This window comes from Lipophrys pholis (genome assembly GCF_963383615.2).
Source record: "Lipophrys pholis genome assembly, chromosome: 5".
NCBI classification, from domain to species: Eukaryota; Metazoa; Chordata; class Actinopteri; order Blenniiformes; family Blenniidae; genus Lipophrys; species Lipophrys pholis.
In genome coordinates, this window is record NC_137628.1 from 17,422,394 (window position 1) to 17,447,404 (window position 25,011).

Here is a 25,011-nt window from a genome sequence, read left to right on the forward strand (position 1 = left end):
GGATCAGACAGGAGGAGGGGAAGTCAGTGAGCCTGAACCGAGAGACGGAGTCAGAATCTCAAAAGTAACACAAGAAATGAAATGAAATCAATCCTGAAACTTATAAGAAGTAACAAGTGTAGACATAAAATATGTGCATGGAAAAGCTCTATCAAAATAAATAAATGCAAGCGATAGAAATATGTCCCCGTAAAAGTGATAGCCATGGTGTATATATTGTGTATTTTTTTAGGCGAGGGGTTTGGAGGCCACTATAAAAACAGGGTCTCCTTCGAAAATTGCAGCTCTTATATGTGTCACTGGTCTGTAGTGGTGATCGTCCACCAAACAATGTCAAAGGAAAGAGAAGCAATGTACTGGTCAAGTGGGGGCGAAAGTTCATGGATCGTTCCATGGTGGTACAGTGGAGATAACCGTCTCACAACTGACAGGACTTCAAAGAGCTTGGTGCCAGATACCCCATCAGTGTCTCAGAGTCCATGCCTCCACAAGGCACCTACATAATGATATCATAATGTTATGGCTATCAAAGTTAATGTTTTTCAGCTCGAGGTAACTGTTCTTCAAATGGCATGGAATTCCACAAGTACTGTAGTCACAGTGTTTAGTGGCAGGGCGGTGTGTACAGCTGCTGCCTTCACGCTCAAGATTCAACAGCAATGTGAGTGAGACTAAATGTGTGGTAACAGGTTTTAATTGGTTTCACGCTATAAAAGTAGAAGTAAATGAAAGTGTCTGACAAACCTCTTGTTGTAGAGATAATCTACCTTAGATTTGGATCCATTTCCACACCCCACATGCATTGCTTAGTGGATATCGATCCCGGAAGGTCTTTCAGTGGTTACCTTTCACTCGTACAGAGTTGAACGGTTTTCTCACATTACACGTGTTTGCATTGTTCTCTCGGCCTCGATGCCTATCATTGCCCTTTTTCAGGATGCAGTTTTATTTCCAGCAAGCTGCATGGATTTCAAGAGACACCAGGCGAGCTGGTGGTTAGTGTGATTGTGTTATTGAGCACAGATGACCTCCGGCGTCTTTTCACCATTTTGGTTTTGGTCTTAAGGCAAGCATAGCTGCTTCAAAAATAAATGCACCAGGCTGCTACTTGCCTAAAACAAGGCATCTTCTCTTATTGCCTGTGCTTACTTCATCCAGACCCCCTGCTGGGCTTGACATTGCTTGAGCTCTTCTTCTGCCTCCAGGCATTGAATCCCTTGTATCTGCTCACTCTTTTATAAACATGCTTTCATTCTTAAAAGCTTTACTCGGGCAAACTCCAATGTATAGATGTTTTCTCTCGAACCGACTCATTTTTACGTGTCTTTATTTCATTTCACGTAATTGATGATTGTCTTTTTTGTTTTTGAACTTTATGCTGAAAGCATTTGACTTACATGTTATAGACTGATTTTTAGGAGACAGTGATGTAGTGGTTAACATGTCAGCCTGAATCTCTCTCTGACTGTGTGAGCTTCCTCTGGGTACTTGCCTGCCTTTTTGCTCAAAGTTGGCAGCGATGTGTTTCATCCTCCTTTGTCCAGATGCAGTGCAGCTTTTGTCAATTTGTTTTGTGTTTCTATGCTCATTTTATTAAAGAAATTCTCAGAAATTCTATTCTATTCATCCCCCTACCGCTTCATTCTGCACGTGATTCCACACAGACACAGTAACAGTTGATTCTGCCGTCATTCTCTCAATAGTCTCCTCCTCATTATCTCTCATACTCCATGAATAGCACCTGCCTGTCTGCCTGCATGCTGCAGTGGGATTTCTCAACATTCTGGCTAGATGTTTGAAACACTTGTTATCTCCAGTGCTTCCCTTCTGTTATCACGTTAGGGAGGGAGGGTTTGGGGAGTGAGCAAAAAGGATGAAAGATCCTGTATACCACAATATACTGTAGGTTCATATCATCTGCAAGTATTGAATAGATAGTAATCTTCCCCCGCTCTGGCTTCTTTCTGTGTTGCATGCAATTATTGGATTGAGGAATCCACAATTATTCTCTGTTGTTCTGGATAAGATCGGCAAACTTGTAAACAAGTAAAACGGTAATAAATCAAGATATGGGCAGCTGATGAAATTAAAAGGTTGTTCTCTGCTTAAAACAGATGTAATTTAAAATGGAGGCTGACGTTCATATCACAAGTGTGATATTTAGAAAATAATACACGGTTAAACTTCTTGATATTCCTGAGTAGGTGGCTTTTAAAAAAAAATAAAAAATCAATTGTAGGGTCTTATTGTAGGCGCTCGCTTCTGTTTGTAGATCTGCTTTCATTCGTCTTTTCTGTAAGATGCGTGGGCATGTGTGTTTGAAGACTGGGGATTCTGGGGAATTATGTGATTTATATTTTGGTGTGTAGCACTGAACGTTCAAATGTGCTCTTCATTGGTATTTAGCTCATCGGCATGAGGCACCTCTGAACGTTTCTGGTTGGCGTAAAGGAAGGGAGGGTTTGTAGAAAAGGGAGACAAGGTTAAACAGATGCTCTGTAAGGTTGAGAGGCTGAGACAGAGCACATACGTGGAGACTTTTGTCAGTGAGTATGATTGAGAGACATTGAGGGAAATGCAGCAAGACACAGAGAGCGTGGGCTTCAATATGATTGAGGAAAGATGTTTCTGACAGATAAGGAAAGAAAAAAAAAACAGATGAGTTTAAGATAAACAAGGCATGGTGATAAAATACACCCAGTAATCACGCAAACAAAAGAGCTGTGAGAGGAGGGGGGGGGGGGGGGGGGGGAGGAGGGGGGAGGGGGGAGGCCATGCGGTGCCCAGAAGATGAATGCTTGCTTTGATCCTCTTCTTTTTCCTCTTGTTTCCTCTTTGTATTTTATCTTACTCACCACTTCACCCTCTCTCATATATCCTCATTTACTCTCTCGCACCTTCTCTTCCCTGCTGTTTTTCCCTCCTCTCTGATTTCACCCTCACTTTTATTTCCCAGCGGAGCACTCGGCTTTGCCTTGAATCACTCTGTGATATACTAATGTCTCATTAACTGTTTTACCCGTCTGTTTATCTTCCTCCTCGTTCCCCCTGCTGCCTCTCCCAATCCTCTCCTTAAAACTCGACCCCTCTGGCTTGTCCACTATTTTTTATTGAATCAATCTTGCACTTGTCTTGCTCTGTGTGCTGCAATACAATCCAATAACACCAGGAGGCAGCCAAGCCCACTTATTGACTCGTTATTATTGCCTTTTCTATGATATGCTTCAGGGAGAACGGTGGCTTTGGTTCGTTCCTTACATTTCCCTGTGATTCATCGGGAGGACGACGTGAGAGAGCAGCGCAGCGCGTGTGACTCAGTGCGGGAGAAAAGCAGTTTGTGTCACTTCATCTGTATGCATGTGTGCAACTTCCACATCACTTTCTTTTTGATCCCCCAGCTCAAATTCGGAGAGATGAGAATCTTAGTTGGTGTGAAATATTCAGTTGCTCTGATCACGTGACAGTAATTACGTGAGCTCATCAAGAAACCGAATCAGGCAAAAACAAAAGGGGCTGGGGCGCAGCCTCATTTTGTGCCTCTTTAGGTCTGATTTTGTTGCGGAATATTGTGAGGGTGGTTACTCTGTGAAGCCCTCTGAAACCTGGCTGACAGTAATGTTGATGGTACCGGCTACCTATTTGAAAGTAATGCATTCTCATATACGTGTCGTAAAATAACTTATACGCCAGAGACAATGTGACACACAAACGGAAAACCCCTGTACAGTCTAACACGCACAACCACGTCAGATTCTGACGGTGAATTCATGCATTATTTCAATCGACTGTTGGCTTGACTGATCTAAATCAGTTTGATTTCTTAGTTTGGTTATAAAGAAAGGAATAAGGCTGCACAGAAGGAGCACCTCTGATTGCGATGCAGCGTGAACACATCTAATTAACACGTCCATGAAAGTGTCAGTGAAACTGAACATAAGCTTGAGCTAAATTGATAAATTGTGCAGGTGTACCAAATATGCACGGGGCATATAGATAAACTCATGATAACATACAATTTTGTCAAAATGAAACGTTTCCCGTGTGTTCCTATTACTGAACAAGTAAGCGTTGCCTGCCAGCGTGTTTTATACTTCAGGTGATGCTCATTCAAGCACACTCAGCACATGTTGAGAACAAAATGAAGCAGCATGTCTGCGTCTCATCCCGAGCAGTGTGACATTCATCGTCTCCCGGCAGGGCGCTGTCATCTCAACACCAGCCTCCGTCCTCACATTCTCACCCTCTGTAAACATGTTTGACTTCATCAGTTGACTTCTTTTGGCCATCTGTTCGGTCCACACAAGCCAAGGGGAGACATGTACATATCTCCTGTACGTGAGCTCACAGTTTTGCCTCAGGAGACAGGAGTGATGCCCGCTCTCATTTTAACGCCCCTGTCCCTCCTCTTAAGGCCTTATTATTGCCAGGTTTTATTATCCGTGGCTCTAAAGAGCTTCTAAAAACCAGGATATTTTGCTCAGTTACAGTCACATGAGCCTTGAATTAGTCTCTTTGATTTCTTGGTTTTACTCCCTTTGAAGTGCTGAGGTATCTGCATTAAGCCTTAATTACACGGCTTGATAAGTCCTTTTAGCTTACTGGGTCAGCTAAAAAAGGGTCCATGTTCCTCAATGTGCCTTACTCTATCAACTTCACGGCTGAATTTGAGCTGACAAAATTTAGTGCAATCAAATCGGCTTTCATTGCATAACGGCGTAATCCATCATTTGTCTTCCCTAAACACTGGAGCTGGTAGTTCAGGGATCGAAAGGCTAAGTGAATAACATATATATACTTTGTTTAAAACCCAAGCCAGATTGCTCAAATGGCCACTGTAGATTTAAAGCTAATGAATTGTTATATTCTATTAAAGCTTTGCATGACAACAGCTACATTCATGATACATCAAAAAAAAAAAAAATAAATCATAGATTTTGTTTGAGGTATTGTGAATTTGACAGCAGTTTAGTGCAGTCCAAACTCTTGAGGAACAATGAAGATAAAGGTTGTGCTTTCCTCATGAATGCTCCTCTGAACGGGGGCAGCAGGTGGTAGACTTATCTGACACAACGGAGGCCATCTCGTCAGAAAACATTACCTGCACAACCGCAGATGGCAGCCTCAATAGGACGTGTATTAATTTGTGAGATCTCTGGCAAAAGAATTTTGAAAAAATTGCTTTTTGGATGATAGCGTCCATTGTGACAAACCTGAGAGGATCCAGAGAAAAAGCGTATCTGGAGATTACCTGTGACAGAATGACAGGAAACTGTTTTGAGCCGCCGTGGCCTTTTTTCTATGGGCAACTCTGTGAGCGGTTTCATCTGTGCACAAGATGCTTTAGAAATTATTCTATGCAAATTAATTGTCCAAGGTGACTTGTGCGGGAGGTTTCCCTGCTGCTAATTATAAACCATCAGCTCATCGTTGGTTTGACCTTTATGGCAATTTAGACTGACTTCTGCTGAAAAATGTAGAGGGAACGGGGTATTTGTTCATGTGGGATGGAAAATAAATAACATCTAATGTAAACTTTTTGTTTAAACTTCACATTATAGGTAATTATGATGAAATATACCACGGTCTGTTCTCAGAAAAAAAAGAAAACCGTTTTTATTACTACGTCTTTTATATAAGTAATGTATTCATTTAAACAGAACTGCGGTATTTTGCTCTTTCTAGTCGAGCACTCAATTTAAAAGAAGTTTGCATTAACTGACATTAGTGGTTTACAACCTTTAGGCTACGATACACTGTGATATCATTGCTCGCTCAGATTTTAGAAATCAAAAAACCAAAAAATGAATAACTATTGCGACGATACCTTAGACCTTGGTATCCTCATGCCGGACAGTGTCACATTGTGCTCCACCGATTCATTGACTTGGCAGTGCACTGAAACAATTCATTGGTGCTATGAGCTTTATGTATTAACAACCAATGGAAAAGCATTAAAAAGAAATATGATGTGAATCAATTTTGCTGTCGTACCCGACTTCATAAAATCCAATTCACACAGTGGAGCAGCTCTTTGATTTTTTGGGTGATCTTCATAGGGTAATCAGCTCTCATCATTGCAGCTCAGAGGACAATGAGGCAGGTGTGAAATTACAAACATTTGAAAGCAAGCCTTAGAGAGACAGAAGCTAAAATATAATCTTTAAGTTAAATAATAAATGATTCTCAGCAAAATTTTGATTAATTCAGTCTTTTTGGGTTTGATATAAGTCAACAAGTTTATATAAATAAGCTCCCATTTAAATGATGTATTTTGATTCCTACAGAGGATATGAAATTAGATTTGGATTAGATAGAAAGATTTTTCAGAATGGAATGAAATCACATATTTTATCAAAATGATTGTATGTATATAACATGTTTTATACACTGAGACACACTACCTGACATCGTAGTTTCAAAATTAACAAAAACTTTTCATTGTAAATTATTTTGCAAACTTGATCTTTTGGAAAGTGGTGCTGGCAAAGCAATAAAAATAAACAGCGATTTTACTTCTCATGCCAAGATAAACTAGATGTCAATTTGGCATTTAGAATCCCTCTTTTTTTTTTTTTTTTTTTTTTTTTTGCTTTCTCCAAATGAATGTTTCAGTGTTGTTGGTTGTTCGTTGGCCTCTCTCTCTCTCTCTCTCGCTCTCTTCCTCCCACCTTTCTACACCTCCCTCCCTTGCTGCTCTCCCTCAAGCCTTCTGCAGCTCTGGGGAAGAGAAGAATGGATGATGGAAAGACATGTTCAACACAGCGCGCCTGTGTCAGAGTTCCTCCTCAAACATGGGAATGCACCCACACGCCTGCAGACAAACGCTTCCTGCACATGGAAACACACCCACACACTAAACACACACACACACGCACAGAAAAAGGAAAAACTCACAGAAAACACGTGCAGATGGAGACCACCAGAAAAGGTGTAGAAAGACGAGCTGCTTGATATTCTTGACCTACATATAAAGCTCGGGATGCAGATGTTTGCACAGGTTTCTGGCATGTCTCGATGTGTTAGTGTGTTCCTCTTGATTATTGATTCATGAGCTTTGGGAAATGTACGTTATCAGTGACGACTTAGTCCCACCAGTTGTGTGCCGTTCTTACCGAGGTTCCACAGTGAATAGTATACTAGATAGTTCAGGTCACAATGCCAATGTTACAAAAAGGAAAGAGTGGCAAACAGTGGAGCAGATCAGATAATAGAGCATTGAATAAAACAAAGTTCAGATCGGGTCACCCTTTGTTCCTCTGCCCATCTCTTCCTTGCTTTCGCTTGTCTGCATTGTGACTGTTCACTGTGTAAGAAAGCAGAAAAGTGTTCCACGTAACATCCCGTCCCTATAGCGTTGGCCCATGTGGGTCTGCTGTCACTTTGCTGAGGAGGATAAACATGCTGCAGGACATTTTCTCAGTGGTTTGTCACTTTTACAGCCATCTGCCTCTGTGAAACCTCTCCTGTTTTGTGCTCTATATCACCAACACATTTCTCCACCATAGCCAATAAAAACTCATTTAAAATACATGTATTAAAGCCGATACAAATAGGCCATTGTAAATGACTCTTCTTTTTTTCTTTTTTTGGCATTACTCTGTTGGTGTAATACAAAATTCTATTGCCGTTTCAGTTTTGATAAAGAAGTTACAGCAAATAGATGAATATACATCAACACGTCCGAAATTCTTTGGATGGGGTGTAACATGTTGATTTCACCAAATTCAATAATAGCACTGTGCAATGTGTTACGCCAACTCATCCACCTAGTTGGGAGCTGTAAAACATCTCTCATTCTTACAATGACCACTTGACCAGACTGTTGAAGAAAAAAAAAATACATTTGTTCTTAGAAACGGGTAAATATGGACTGGTAAAAAAAAAACTATTAATATTTTAAAATTTTGTTTGGTTTTTATTTGCTTAAACACGCTCATGTTTTTGTCCACCATTGTCCTCGGGGTGATGAAATCCACCTTTACTATTCGGTGTTGCCTCCTGTGGTTTGTGCTCTCGCATTACAGTGACAATGTAATGGGTTCAAATACAAGCCGGGCCTTTCTGTCTGGTGTTTGCATGTTTTCTACCTGTGTGTGCGAGGGTATAGAAGACGGATGGAAGATGAACTATGGAGTTGCAACCTCTATTTTGTGCATTTGAAAACAACTGTAGAACCCTGTTTTTGATGTGTTAATAACAATTATATAATTTATTTGGATTTTCTGGACAGCAATTCATGACCACTTTATATTGAAGGGAGAAATAAGTTACCATTGGCCTGCCTCTCTGTCCCTGAAGCGGTAAACCAGCTCAGGCTGTGAGCCGAGGCTCCTTATGTTTGGCCGCTGATAAACTCATTCACATTCAACTGAAGTTCATCTAGGAACACACTAGGGCTGCAGAATGTGACCACACTAATCTGCTTTTAGCCATTTATAGTGAAAAAGTATATATTCCTACAAACTGCTCACAAAAAGAAAGGACAGTTTGGTAGATTACTTATTTTTATTCAAATAATGTTGGCAGTAAATATTAAACCATTTGGAAAGTTGGTTCATTTCCTTTCTATGGAACATGCACAGCTTCCCTGCTCAGGAGTTTGTTGATGGTTGGTGGTTGGGATGAATACACCTACCAAACAGAAGCCTCAGTAGTATGAAGAAGAACAAATCACAGCCGCTGCAGCTCCTCCTCCTCCTCATGGTGGTTGCCTGTTTGACATTGACTCAGGAGAGCGGGTAAACATTATTATGGATACAAACTGCATAGTCAGCTCTGCTGCTCATCCCACAAATGCATGCTTCTTAATGTGGAACCATTTAAAAGAGGAATAAAGTGACTTTATAATAGTATAACATCTATTACCGAGAAGCATTGTTGCATACACGTAAATCATTTCTCTATGCAGGGCAAAATTATACCAGCTTGTAAAAAGTTCCATTTAAATTTTTTTTAATTATTCCCTTTTTTTTTTTTTTTTTGCTGAGAATTAGGTAAACGTGTTACAGCAGGTTACTGGAGTAGAAATGAATAATTAGAGCTCTTGCATCTGTCTCATCTGTCCAGAACACCATGCTTTCTATATTTATCACCCCGTCTTACTCGCTTCACCCTCACGCGGTATGTTATGAATTCCTAATACAAATATATTATTTATATGTTTAACAGTTATGAAGGTCATATTTTACGCTCCATGGCCGGAGCTTTATGTGAAACTTAAGTTTTATATTATGTCAGGATGGCACAAACTTATGTCACTCGCACGCACGCACGCACGCACGCACGCACGCACGCACGCACGCGCGCACACACACACACACACACACACACACACACACACACACACACACACACACACACACACACACACACACACACACACACACACACACACACACACACACACACACACACACACACACACACACACACACACACACACACACACACACACACACACACACACACACACACACACACACACACACACACACACACACACACACACACGACTGCTCGACCAGGGTTGTTTCTCTTCTGTTTTCTTCACTATTCATCTCATTTTCATCCAGCTGTGCCCCCCCAACACTTCCATTCTTCTGCAGTTCTTCTTCTGCTCCTCCATATAGGTCTTTTTTTCTTTGATGGCTCACCATTTGTTTCTTTACCCTCCCACTCTGCATACTGACACCGCTGAAAGGATCTCTTTCTCTCTCTCACTCTGTTTCTGTCATTGCTCCCATTCCTCCTCTCCATCCGTCCTTCTCCTTATTTGTCTCCCTCTGACTCTATCTTTACCTCCCTCCCTCTTCCACTCATCCTCTACCCAGACTATCTCTCCACGCACACTTGATTCATTTTACACATTACGGGAGCATCCATCATTTTGCTCTGTGAAGGGAATAGAATCTCTCCCTCTCTCTCTCTCGCTTTTTTTTTTTTTTTTTGAAATCTGTGGCAATTCTCTCCACTTCTCTTTTTTCCATCTGTCTTTTCTTTTCTAACTCCTACACCCTCCCGTGGATCTAATCCTAAAGCTGGAACCAATATGTTTTATTTCCAGCTGGTCATCATGGCAGGGACCGTTCTGTTGGCGTACTACTTTGAATACACGGACACGTTCCCCGTGCACATCCAGGGCTTCTTCTGTTTCGACAAAGCCTACTCCAAGCCCAACCCGGGACCAGAGGACAACAGCAAAGCGCCGCCTGTCCTCGTCTACTCCCTCGTCACCGCCATCCCCACTGTGACGGTGAGTCTTTTCTCGGCTTCTTTTCAAAAAATAAGAAAAAAAATCAACTTCCACAGGTGTTTGCCGTGCTCACGCTTACATATTTCAGGCACGACAAATACTGGCAATAATGCAAACGTTATTGATCTCCACTAAAGACCCACACACACAGAAACACAGATGGTTACTCCTTATCTGCACGTGGTGTTTGTGGATTGAAAGAGGGGAGATATGTGTAGGTGTGCGTCCTCGTGGTCTCTCTGTGCTGTTTGTGTGGATGCGTTCTCTGTCATAACCATGGCAACGTGCACTATATTTGTCCTCCGTAGAGCAGTCAACGAGAGCTCCAATATACAGAGAGTCTGTTCTGATTTCAAGTCTGCAGGCGATTAGAACCCATTAAAACATCAGCTCTGAATGTTTTTGCTTATTTGCACAAGGGGGACATTTTCGTTATTGTCACCGACGATGCGTGCAGATGCACTATCTTTAATGTTCACACACCAGTTCAGAATTGCAGTCTGTGCATGATAGTGCAGTGATTCAGACATAGAATTGCTCAACTACTCTACTTGAACAGTCCTCTTAAATAACGTGTGCATTCTAAACGCTGTTTCCAACAGCAGAAAGTGTTGTTGTTTGTTTGAAATATATGCTGAATTCAATAAAAGCAGTCGTAGTTTCTCATCATCAGCACAGCGGGATGTCATTAATAATGAAACATAGCATCCTCATCAAAGCTACATCTCCATGACTTCTGTCTTGTCCCTCAGGGCTTGTCTCTTTGATGTCCTACAATTAAGTGGCGTTACGACACATCTGCCTCTGAGCCACAAATTGGGGTGTAACGCTCCTTATCACGGTCACATGTAGAGTATCACGCATACATGTTCTGGCAGTCCTGGGTCATTTTCTGCTGTGCTGATGAGACACTCCCAATCGTCTTATCCAATGGACTGGGCTATTTACTCAGTCTAGAATCTCTATAGAAACGATTGTTTGTGTTAAAGCATGTTGTCAGGGGTATGGGACTGATTTATCCTCAAGGAGACACTTCATGATCTTCTTATTCTGAAAGCAGATGTACAGGTGTATGTGTTTATTTCTGTACGGTTGTCTGCTCAGAGGGTTGCCTGGACTTGAATAGTTGGAGGTTGGGAGAAGCAGGGTATGTGAGCTGTGCTGAGTGGGAGCGGAGTGGCGTGATTTTGCCTGGAGAGTAAAGCGGCTTTTTTGAACGTCAGAGCATCTGTGTTCTCTCTCGCTCCAAGATACCACTCCATCCCACGAGTCCCTGTTCAGATACAATAAAGAGGCTGATATTCATATAACTTTTCCATCAAATTTGACTCAGACACCAAGCCGCGAACAGAAAATGAACGAGTTCTCCTGCAGACAGTGCCGATGTTTGCTGTAATAGAATATAAAAACTTCATGTGCGTGTGTGGAGTGTGTCTGTGAAGGCTTGAGATTATATTTGAACCCACCAGAAAATCAACAGCATTTTCTCTTTCCCATCACACTATTTGACATTTCTGCTTCCGTCTCAGTGTCTAATTTTGATGGGGACATACAAGTATGCAACTATAATGGGGTATATAACCTCCCACCACGCTATCTTGCTCAGTATGAATGATTTTAAGTTGTTATTCCAGTGGTTGTGCTGTGACAGCGGTATTTTCTTACTATGTGGTAATTCCTTAAAAGGTTGTAAAAGGTAGCCAAAAGTTTGTGGCATTGGAAACTACAGTTCCTCTTATATATCCGGTGTATATCCCTGGTGGCAGCTGTCCTGCGTATTACAATTATGCCTATTGCAGCAGGACATTCTAACCTACAGGGTTAGCCTCCCAGACTAGTATTTGAAGCTTTTAAGGTTTTCCTTTGTGGCAGACCTCAAGTTGGCCTTTTGTTTTTGTGCACTAGAGTTGGATTGCAGGATTAACACAAAAAAAAAAACTACCCTTACAGTGAATCACACTCCAGTTTATTTAAATCAAACCGGAAATGTAGAATCCTCCACTCCTCCACACACCGGTGTACTTCCCTTTTCGGAGGGGGTCATTGTTTGACTTCAGAAGGACCTGATGAGGCCAGTTTGAAGCTGTTGTGGTAGAGCACGGATAACACGAAAATATGGCAGCAGTAGATTCGACACATCAAAACTCAAGACCACTACTTTTAGCCTTTTGGTACACATCCCAGATTATTGTGAACCATGTTGTATTTAGAAGTGTGTTGTTGTATCTCTGAGAAAACAGCCACAGGTAATTTGCTGGGCTTTCCAACACACGCTTCAGAGTCACAAAGGACTGTGCCAAAGGTTTTATAAGATTAGTCGTTCTATCTGGGTCAGTAAAATAGATGGAGCACACGTATTTTCTTCATATTGCAGCAACATGAACTAAATCTGTTGAACTTTTGAGTATAAATCCTGTAGATCTGGATTGTAGTGAATTGCGTTTAAGGTAGATTTTTGTGTTTACTACAATTACAAATGTGCATTGTATTGTTCTAATGTTGTAGTTTATGAATCTTGTTTACAGTGTCTGGTCAGGTTCAGTCTGACTGAAACAAACCCTGGTGGAATTATGACGTTAATACAATCTTGTACAAGGTGCACTCGAGGTTAAAAGGTGACTAAAGATTTCTCATAAGTGTGAATGTGACTGTGTGTGGTTGTCTGTTTGCCCTGTGATGGGCTATTGGCCTGTCCATGTTGTACTCTGTCTTCAGCTCCCGCATCAAACAACCATTGTGATTTTTCTTTTGAAAAGTCTTGAATCTCCACTGCGGTGAATGAAACCTGACAAAGAACTGAAAGGGACAGAAACAGGATGTGACAGGCATCCAGAGCCAGAAGGACCTTACCCTGGGGTTTTCTGTGTGCAAACTGTGTAACTTTTCTTTTGGGGTTTCAACTCTTTTTTCCCCCCCTTTTAATCTTTCAATGTATTGGTATTCAGTCAGCTCGAGAATATATCATCACATTTAGTCCAGCAAACACCAATGTTAATGTAAGTTATTGTTGCAGTCCTGGTGTGTCGGTGTCATATTTTATCTTGTTTGCTCTGTTTTTTTGTTTGTCTTTTTAGTTTGCACATCTCGCAAATTTATATCTCAATACAACAAGTGATGATCATTGGTGTTTGTCATTTATCTGTTTACCATGGTGTGTTTTTTTCCCTCCTGGTTCCCTGTTTCTAATGAAATTCCTGTTTTTGTTTACCTAGGTTCTTTTTTATAACTTGTCATGTTGTCGTGTCTTAATCCTTAGTTTATCGGTTTTCCCGTGAACTTTCTATGGTCTTTTGTCTTGTATCTTGTTGCTGCATCTTCCGTTTGTCTTTCTCTGAGTGTACTCCTTCCTTGTAGCCCACTGTGTCTCCTGGTAGCCTCACTCTCTGGTTTTGTCTTTGTCAGTTCACGTGTCTTTTGTCAGCGCTTCATTCCCCCTTCCATCTTCCGCACTGCTCTATACAGTTCAGAGTCGCAGGGCGATCCCAGCTTACTGAGGGCGAGGGCAGCGTACATCCTGCATGCATGTTTACTTTATTTGTGTCATCTTTTCAAGTTAGACTTCTGTTTTTACAGTTCAGTGTCTGAGCCTTTGGTCATTATCCTCGCACACCCTTCCAGGTTTCAAAGTTGTGACACATGGTATACATCACGTCACCATCACCATGTTAAACATAGTTTTTTTAATCAACATTATTTAATTTCCAAAGGGCAAAAGGAACATACTAACAAAAATTATTTTTTTCTCCCTGACTTTGTTCCCAAAACGTAGAGCACACAAACACTTAGAGTCTTCTGTGGCAGTACACGTGTGGCTGTGGCTCAGTTGGTAAAGCAGGTCGTCTTCCAGTGCCAACGTTGGTGGTTTGAACTCTCCGTATGCTATATGTGTCCTTAACCCTCCCGATAGAGTTCTTCACTGATGTGTCAGTGTGTGAACGAGTGAAAGTGACTTCATCATATAAAGTGCTTAAATCTGTGATATAAGCGGTTACCATTGTTGTCTCGTAGCAAGAATGTTTAAGTAGTGCAATAGACTTTTCTGTCTGGAGTTTACAAATTTGTGTTCATATTTATGCAAGTGCCCGATGGATAAACTCTGTGCGTAATAACAAATGACACTGAATCTGAAACAAAAGCTTTGTTATTCAGGCCTAGATGAGGACTAATCTCCAATAAATTCTGATCCAATGTGTTTGTTGTTCACTGCAGTATCACTCTACCTTTCACTCTATTACAGTGTATTAGTTTTTATATCCATTTTTGTTTTCTCTTATTTTTGACTTTTTATATTCGAAGGACCTGTTGGTTCATTTCTAATCAGATAAAAAAAGGTTATACACCGCATAAAAAAAATTAAGTGAACACAAATAACACATCCTAGAGCTTGGGTTTTGTCTTCTAAAGATGATGGTGGGATGCAGTTAGAAGCTGATAGTGTGATAATTCTGAATATTTACAGCAACTGATTTGAACAGTTGCTTAAAAACTATTTGAGTTTCTGTAACACTTCTTGTCACTTTAAGTCTATGGTAATGGTTTAATTGGGATGAAATGTAATTTGGTTCAGGTATAAAGGCCCGCAGCACAGATTTAAAGTTTCCCATGTATCCTGAAAGTGACCATGTTAAAAACAGAGGAGCTCTTTTATGTTTCACTGGACCTTTCCGGTCTGAACAAGACAGGCAGCGTTGTGTGTTTGTGTGCACGGGCGTTATACTTGATGATATTGAATGCTACAGCACAGACGAGAAGAGAGGAAGTGAGTTTACAGTGAAACGGAGGCGCTTGTGTGTGGCGCTTGGCAAAAAATGCTGCAGGTTTTCAGTTCATCAGTGCAACAGTGAAGGTAAGTGTGTGGGTGGATGACAGCGCACATCTACTCCTCCACTGGTACTGAAAAACCCTTTGTGTGTGCAAGCAGAGGGAGAACTTGTGTGTATGCGCATGTGTAGGAGCATCTTCATGACTCTTCGTTGGTATCGTTTCAATAAAATACACCCAGACACACAGGGTATAATCACATGTAGCACGGTCTGCATGTGTTCAACACCGACACAGTGTGCATTACGGATGACATTTGAGCTATCATCCTTATTTCCATGTCAAGCTCGCTCAAAGAGAGCAGGTCAGAGAGCTATTTTGAATCATTTGGTAATTATTTGTGCATTCAGATGCGTGTCACGGAGACCTTGTGCATGCGCAGATTGCGTGCCCTGGCCCACCTGTCGATTGTAACGCTGAAGCTGCTTCCAATCTGAGGATCAAACGGTAATTGCAGGCTTAAGATGCTTGTGTCACAATGTGAGCCTCGGCAGCACGTTGAGATCCACACTGTGTCAAATGAGCACACGTACACTCGGAAATACAAGTGGGAGCACATGAATGGCGCGCAGTGTAACATGTAGGCTTGTTTCTCATTTATATTATGTGGGTCGAAAGCATAATGCAAAATACTTTTGCCCTTGAGAGGTACTGCTAAATATAAGCCTCTCAAACAGCGTGAGAAGGCACAGCAAGGGCACTCGCTGGGAGGAGAGACGGAAAGTGTTCACAGTGTTAACGGAATCAGAAAACAGGTTAAAAAACACACAAAGAAGCCTTAAAGCCACCATAGATGAGCACAAAGAGGAAGAAAAAAAGATAAAAGGTGCATTACAATATCTTTCAGCAGCTGTTTGTTGTCCTTAGCTCATTTCCTCCAGCCTGTTAAAACCTTGGGAAGAGGCTCCGTGCATAATACAGCTGCATTTGACAGAAAGACGAGGATTGGGGTAAACCATGAAGGCAGACCATTATATCCGGTCATGCCATAGTTTATCAAGTGGGCTCTTGATGCAGGGAAATCTCATTGTTCTCATCATAACTTCAAAAACTTTGTGACGATTTGAAAGGGCCCAAAAAAGGGAAAAAGCATGAAAAAAGTCAAGAAAATTCATATTTAAATTTCTGGACTGAATTCCGATCGGCATGCTGAAGCTCGAAGGGAGAGAATCCGGAGTTTTTCAAGATTGTTCACCTTGTTATTTAGTGGTAAAATCTGTTGGCTAACTATACAAAGATAGAGTTCTAACAAAAAGGCAGCTTCTCCTCTAGAAGGAGGTTCACTGAAGTTTCAAACAACACAAATTTAGTACTCACAAGTGGCAAAACGGAAACAAACAAAAATGTCTAATAACTCAAAACAAGGTTTCACACATGTTTTCTTTCTTTTTTCTTCTTTTTTTTACAATTGCTGGAATCATGGAAAAAAAAACATTGTATGGTTGTATTATTGGTTGTATCTTGTATTCAAGCACCAATAGTTTCATCTGCCATGCAAACTTTCTGTTTTTATACATCATATAATGCTTCTTAACAAAGCTTCCACTATAATTTAACTGGCCTGTACAGGTTCAAGTGTTTGCAGTTAGGCTTCAACATCCCATATCCACCAGAATTAGCAATACAGCCGAATTTTGTGACAACACTTTTGCCATTTTCCGTCATTAACAACCCTCCGATTGTCCCTGTTTCTGAAAGTTCAGCACTCTTGATGAGAGGCAAAGGTGTCGACCCTCAAACCTGGGCTGCAGCTTGACTCTGCCCCTGATGATTAATGGGTTACTTTGGTCTAACAGTCAGTAAATGTGCTGTCACCAAGCCCCAGGAAAAATCCAATTATGCTTCGGAGACACTTCTGCAACCACAAAACTACATTCCCTGCTGTGCCGTAATGCGGCAGTATCACAAAATCCAATTTCCCTGATTGCACATTGGAAATAAGATGGAACTGTCAGATCTAACTGTAGGCAACAACACCTTTTTCCGTCTCTGTCATAAACACTTGTGGAAATTGGTTTCTCAGCTCAGATCAGCTCAGAAGTATAGGTGAGGCAGATGACGGCAAAGTTCGCACAGGATAAAATGCCGCCATCATGCTCCCCGATTGTGCTATTGTTATGCTAATGGTTGTCAAATGAAGCCATTTGGAAAATCCAAGCTATTGCATTTCTCATTTATCGCCTTTCTCTCTTCTATATTAAACTTCTATTGTTATTGTAATCACTTGTCATTCTTGACAAACAGTGCAGGAGAAATCTGGTCTCACACACATCATTTCACAGAATTGTCCATTCACACTATCACTTATAAAGTCTGAAGTTAGATAAGTGTCATCATAGATGTTGACAACATGGTATCTATTTAGTTTATGTCTGCAATCAACATTTTGCTCCGACACACAGCAGTTAGTTACATCATGCATATCAGATCACACAGGCATGGAACTGTGAGTACATAAGCATGCAGAAAATGCCCTTATGCAAATTGACCAGAAGTTTGCATATTGTTAAGCCTTGAAATAATCCTTTATGAATAATGGAGTCACACATGACAGACAGAGGCGGATTGAAAAGAATTATTGAGTGGGAGGAAAGATCTGGGTGTCACACAGAAACTCATTCCCAAACAACAGATTGTGAGGAAACCAGGGATCTACATGATCTACACTCTCTCTATAAGAGAAGTTTCTAATCTAGGGGCCTTCAGATTTTAAGTGTACAGATTTGCGTATATCAATGAAAATTCATTAATCACTTTCTGGAATCGAAAACCAGCTTGGGAGTTATCCTGTTGATTTCAATTTGAAGACTCCAGCTGTTGTTTGTTTGTGAATTTGGCTGTTATAGCCATGGTTTGCCTTCACCATGATGTTTTGGCAAATCAGAAATTGAAACAAGGGTGTGAAGCCTATCTGGTGCTGACGTCCCACATGAAGACCCTGGAGAGTTTCGTCCTGGAGCAGCTCCGGCCCCTCATCAAGCCTCACCTGGACTTAATCTAGATCGGGAGAGAGGCCGCCATTATCTTCCTACTCAACCGGATTTACGTCCATCTGGACAGACCGGCCAACACTGTGAGAGTCATGTCCTCTGACTTCTCAAGTGTCTTCAACACCATCAGGCCGGCTCTGCTGGGCGAGAAGGTGGATCAAGTTGCAACACACCTGAATGCAGTAAGGCCTCGTTACTTGGCTTTTTCACAAGCTTGATGATAACATCAACATCAGATTGAGGTGTGCTAAAACATGCAGGACACCGGCCCTCCAGGACCAGGAGAACCCCTGCTCGACACCATGGACTTCAGCTAGTGCACTGGGAGCTGTAATTTCCAGAAGTTCTCTGATGACTCTGCAGTAGCTGGATGTATCACCAGGGGGCCAGTGCATTATGGAGGACTGAAAACATCTGGGAGTGTACATTGACTACAAACTAGACAGGGTTATAAACACTGGAACGCCCAGGGTCATCTCTATTTTTTTAAAGGCGTCTGAGATGTTTCGACATTTGCTGCACTCTGCTGAAGGTGTTCTATGAGTCTGTGGTGGTGAGCATGCTGGGGCAGCAGGCTGAGGGTGGCCGCCAGCAACAGGCTCAACAAACTCATCAGAAAGGCCAGTGACGTGGTGGGGGTGGAGATGGTCTCTGTACAGGTGGTCTCAGAGAGGAGGATCCGGTCCAAACTGAAGTCCATGCTGAACAATGATTCTCAACCCATTCATGATTTCTGGACAACAGCAGGAGCTCCTTCAACAACAGACTCGTTCCACCAAAGTGCAGTACAGGGTGCCACAGGAGATCCTTCAATCCTGTGGCAAACAGATTATAATTCGTCTTTGGAAGTAGTGTTGTTGGGTTTTTCTGTTAGTTTCATTGTCTATTCCTATGCCAGTCACAGATTAACCACGTATTCCTGTACATATTGATATTTGATATTTCTTATCTAACTTCTATTCTGTTTTATGTATATGTTAACTCTATTCTATTTATTCTGTGTTCTTTATGTGTGGAGCAATGTCACAAAGAATTCCCCTGTGAGATTAATAAAATATTCTATTCTATTCTATTCTATTCTATTCTATTCAAGGATATCTGGCAGAAAAGAAGCTACAAAAGTACTTTTGACAGTGACGTTAAATGAGTTTGGTGAAGCAAGAAATCTGCCATTGCAAATGTTATTGCTGGAACTGGGTTTTGAACATGAACCTGTCCTGTGGCAGTGTTTACACAAGTATGCATGATTGATTTTATGCATTTCTGTGATTTGGCTTGGCGAAGTGCATGCATGACGATGTGCTTCACCACCCACCACAGTGTGAGGTTATATGGGTCCATAGATCATAGATATTTATAGATATATTTATTTTGTTTACCTGGTACATGCACAATCTTTCGTGGTGAAAAATGGTAATAAGGGATTAAAAAAAAAAACCCACTTGTAAAAGAGCCTTTGAACCGGGGTTGTGTGTCTATGGTACTGGAGAGAGGTTTTCTATAATGAGGTCTCTCAGCAGAGTCTTGCTGGGGATCAGAGTGGCAAACTTGCAAACTGATTAGGAGAATGAGGGGCAGTAGTACAGCATTGACAAGTGGCGAACTGATGATTTGGAGCAGTGCAAAGAGCTCAGGACATCTGCTGGAGGAAAGGAAAGGACGGAGATGACGGGAAACAAGTAAAATGAATGAAGCCAAGCGAAGCGTCGCCGCTCTTGTGCAAGTTACTGAAAATCAGACGTTGAACAGATTCAGGTCTTTATAAAGTATTGGGGTCAGTGTAAGTAAAAATAGTAAGAGCTTTCAGCACTGTGGATCTGTGACATGACTGAGGGTCAAGGTTGAAGCTAAAGTTTGACTGTTGGTAATAGCAACATGCAGACAGCAATTACAGGAACAAAAGTGAACTAATGCTGATTTAGAATCTGTAGCACAGTTACTGTGGATATAATCTAATGTTAAATGGTTACAGGGCCGCTCTGCAGTGGAGTCACTAGATATGGGCAGTAAGTTAATGGAAGAGGATATTGACAGACAGCAGCTCTACAACAGTTTTCACTTTTCCCCTCGTCCGCATGTCAAAGTGCCTCTGAGCAAGACTGAACCCTGGTTTCTCCCAATGACGAGGCTGAGTGCATTGCACGGCACCACTGGAGTGTGAGTGTGTGTGTGAATGGATCAATGTGACTTATGTAAAGCTCTTTCAAGACTGGCAATGCCATGGAAAAGCTATATATGTGTAATCAATTCACCATTTACAAGTGCTGAGTATTACAAAGTAAATACATGACACAGTCACAGTTTGTTTAGGTTTAGCTTTAATTTTTTTTTTTTTTAGATTCATTAAAAACTATTTGTCACCTTGCTTCAATGTACATTACATAGAATTTATCTGAATCTAACCTAATGTGATCCATTGCAAACAATATCTTTTAAAGAAGGAATGTATGGCACACTAGTAAAACTGGGTCATCGCACATTGTTCCTGATGAACTGAGAGGAGAGAAGGTACTTTATGTGCTACTTCTTACTGTGGGAAATAAACATTGTCTTTAATGCAAATCTATTGTTTGATTCATTCAACTTCCTCCAGTCAGCTTCCCGAGGTTTATTTTTCATCATTATTTGTAATGGAACCAACAAATAAACAAATAATAACATTCAGTGTATCCATGGAGATAATTTCTCCTGTTATCAGATCAGTAGGAAGTTATATAACTAATGAATATGATCTTATTCAAATCATGACAAAATATTTCATTTGGAGGTTTTACTTCTTCAAAGTTCACACCCAATGCTACAAACATCCACATGTATGTCCTTTTCTTTGTGTGTCCATAAGTGAGGAGAGCGAGGAGAGCAGAGAGACGAATCAGTGCGTCAGCAAACATGCTCATGAGACGAAGCGGCAAAAAAAGGGCAGGGATAATAAGGGATAATCACAGATTTATCCCGTCACTGCCAATCACCCTGGGTAGAGGATCGAGAGATGAAGACAGCTGAGCATGTAGCCCCGTGCTGATACGCCTGACCAGCTATCTGCTCCCACTGTGATAGCCTGTAAAGTCATGCTCTAACCCACAGATGAGAACCCTAATCCTACAATGCACTCACACCCTGGCAGATTAGCTGCGAGGCCCCTTCCCACACTCATCCATGGAGGGTCCCTCCTGTTTCGTCTTAAGATGAAGCAGATGGAGAAAGAAGCGAATTATAAGGACAAAAGAATCCGAAGCAATAGAAATGGGGACAAACAGACAGAATGTGGGCTGGGTGAAAATAAAGAAGAAGAGCCTCAAGGAAACAAGGCAAATGTGAAGAGACAAGAAGGGAAAATAAGGAAATCAGAATATCCGGGTCATACCTCGGACTGCAGTGAAAACCTTACTGAGGTAAACAGGATTTGAACTGTGAGGAGGGACTCGAGATCGTAGGAAGGAGGCAAAAGGGGGGCCGTTTATATTTGTATTCAAAACGGAAAAAAAAAATAAGGAGATGTTCCTGCTCGCTTATTTTGTCCTCCAGAAAGGCCTGGTAAAGCTGCCCTGCTAAACACTGAATACAAGCAGAGTGAGACGGAGAGAAGGAAATGGATGGAGAGAGTGTGGGTGCTGATGAAGCTGAAGCAGCTGAATCGTCATGGTTACCACCGCTAGTGTATGAGAGGGCTGACTGCGTGTGGACGCTTGTGTTTAAAGTAGAACACTGAGCTTGCAATGTCAACAGATGTCATGTGATATTTGCAGAGGCTTTATGTAGACTCAGTGTAATCCCGACCAAGATTTTTTTTTTGTTCTTCTTTCCACAATGACTAAAGTGAAGAGCCGCTCCCAGCGTCACACTATTTTTAGAGAGAGGATCGACGTGAACGTCTCCGACAAAAACACGCAGGGTAGATGCAGACCTCGAACACACAGATTATAAAATTAAGTACCCCCCCCAAAGCTTGGGCCACTCAGTGAGCATTTCATGGTGTCAATGTGTGGCTAAATTTACTGTATTGTCACAATTTGCCCCAATGAGTGGGGAAAAAGAGACACACAAGAAGAGTACATTTCTGCGTTCCCCTTTAAGCTCATCTTGCTTTTTATATGTTGTGACGTAAAGCCACGATTAAGTACTGCATCACTTCTTCCTGATTGTCAGTCTTGCTCGCCGAAAAGCGTGTATGTATATGTAGCTTTAGGACACAGCAAAAACCATCTCTGTCTCTCTACGTTTTCTGCGTCTCCCTCACATATGTGAGTGTCTCTTTTCTGAAGCCACTTGATGGTTTCACTGAGTTTCTCGGATCCATCCATTGTATAAATAAATAAGAAAAAGGCTTCACCGGTTCACAGTCCTTTCTGCAGCTGGAGCTCATCATTAGATGTCTGTTGACTGCTCCATTGTCTCACTTCACACTTCTCAGAGAGGGAGTTGTTCATCCGGCTGCCTTTTTCTGACAGACTGATTATGATGATCACCTTTTCATCCCCGTTTATCAGCACATTTTCCGCTGTGTGACTCTGGTTCTTGTGTTTTATAAAGCAAAGCTGCGCCCTGCCTCTCGCGCACACAGCGTGCGGAGTCATGTTCACAAAGACAAAAAACAATGAGCTGTCATCGCGTTACAATAGGTGGAAAAATCAAAGACGGCCAATTAGGAAAAAACTAAACCTCTGGAGTGTTTCCCATCACATCGATGCTCTCCTTTCTGCACCTCCTCTGTTTCTTCAGATGTTTAGCTCATCTTTCGAGTTGTCAGAGTGGAGAAGTTGCAGTTTTAAAGACTTGAGAACTGCTCTCATACTGACTGGAAGTCTTGCTACTTCCACACGCAGACACACTTATAACGTTTGTGCACAAACTGATCTTCCTACTTTATCATCAAAGTAGACAATACAATTTGCTCTCTGATGCAAGAGAGGAGAGTATTTGTCTGTCTCTTGTTTTCACTGTCATCTTTGAAAGTTTCTGGTTACACTTCTTGCTCACCATCACATGTCTGTGTTATCATTTTCTCGCACTATTGCTTTCTCCCTCTTCAGGTATTTACATGCAGATGTCTGTTTCTTAATCACTCTGTTGCCTTTCCCCATGTTGGATCTCTCCTCATCCCTCAGACCATCTCAGGACATAACAAATATAAGCGTGGCCTAAAAAATGCCCGGCAAGTGCCTCCAGAAAACAGTCAACATCTGCTCAAACTAATTGGCTGCCAAGTCGGATTCTCACCATGCTGGAGCAGATTTTCACTCAAGCATAACCTGTACCATCCACTAAAAGTTTTGGCATTAAAATTTGAAGGTTTGCCCCACTGGCAGGACTCATACACGTGTCGTGCACTAAAATTACCTTTATACTGTTACAGGACCTCAGCTTGCATGTTTCCATTCATTCCATATATTCCTTAATCGGGCTCCATAGTGTTCATTGAAATTTTTGAAATAATTTTATATGTGGTTTGAAGCGTCAAATATTCTCACTTTGAAGCTTCACTGAGAACCATCGGCATTGTCTTTAATCATATCTGATCATTGGTTGACTTAGTTTTGAGTGACATAGGCAGTGGCCAGTCACAGGTTTTATATGTTAAATCTTTATAGCCCCAACAACGCTTATTTCTCCTGCAGGTTCAGAGAGGACAGTGAGCCTTGCTGAGAAAAAAATACTTCATTTGGACATCTTTTGTGGTTACCAATGTACAGTAAACCACTGTACAGTGCTGAATATAGGTTTTCTGCTTGTGTCAACTGAAAAGTTGTTTTTCAGACAAAATAGAATCAACCAGAATTTGTCAACAGGAACTTTTCAGTGGGAGTTTATGTTTTTGCCTCATATCAAGGTTAGATTTCAGGTACATACTTTCTGTTTGGAGTTTATATGTTCTTCCTGTGCATGTTAGTTTTTTCCGTTCGCTTCCATATACAGATCGAAGACAAGTTTCAGGTTTGATCACTGGTGGTTTTCACTTGTTGGTAGGTGTATGTGCATGTCCATTGATGGACTGGACACTGGTATAGATTCTTTCCTTTCCTTTGCCTCATATCAGCTGGGCTCGGCTCCGCCCCCTGTTGATCATGTAAATTTTTCATTCAATTCATGCGCTCGTCAGTAATTACAAATGTTTGAAATGAGTTTGTTTTTTTCAAAGGAATCAGAGTACTGAACATCAGTGTTTGCTTCAAATGAACTCAGTAAAATCTAGTTCAGCTGTATTGTCTGTTATACAAATGTCAATCTTCCATTTATACTTACTATACTAACCAATATGGGTGAAAACTTATTCTGACCTGAATAGTAAACACACACCTTATTACCGCCTACGGACAACTTTGAGTCACAAAATCAACCTCTGACATGTTAATGAAATGTGGGAGAAAACTGGAGTCTCCGGAGAAAATAGGGAGAGAATGCAAACCTCACACAGAGACACCTCTTTGACTATTTGTTTCACTGTGAGACATGCGTGTTCACCACTAAACGACTGTGTGATCCAGGTTATTGTTAATCAAAATGTAATCATTTACTCAAGAGAAATATACACATGTCATATATTTTGTTTCCAAAAAAAACCAAAAAACAAATATTGCAACCTACAACACATCTATCCATTCAGAAACTGAATTCTTGTTTGACCACTGTGACTTCAAGAATCTCAATTTTTTTTTTATTCTGATGGACTCCCCTGAAGCGAGCAGTCCTCAATGAGCTGGTCTGATGAAGTCCAGGCTGCAGACACCGCGGGCACGGACTGCAGGGGATCTTTTGTTGTGTGACGCGGTGACAGTCCCCACCTGCATTACTCTAAACTTCAGAAAAGCACTGAACCTCAAAAATACCTTCAAATTACCCCGCCATCCTCGTCTCCACTGGAGACTCTTGGCAACATTTGAATGCAGTTTCAGCTCATCCTCTTTCTAAAATCTGGACTTTTCTTTCCAGTTCTTGTTGCTCAGACTCATC

General features: G+C 41.4%; 1 protein-coding gene across 2 annotated transcripts in view; it reads left to right on the forward strand.

The window, feature by feature from the left end:
- Positions 1-25,011, forward strand: part of plppr2b (phospholipid phosphatase related 2b) — a 48,454-nt gene that overhangs the window by 9,395 nt on the left and 14,048 nt on the right. For both annotated transcript variants that reach the window (XM_080462773.1, XM_080462774.1), the window contains exon 3: positions 10,064-10,252. In XM_080462773.1, coding sequence (XP_080318899.1) covers positions 10,064-10,252 — 189 coding nt within the window. The remainder of the gene's footprint in view (positions 1-10,063; positions 10,253-25,011) is intronic.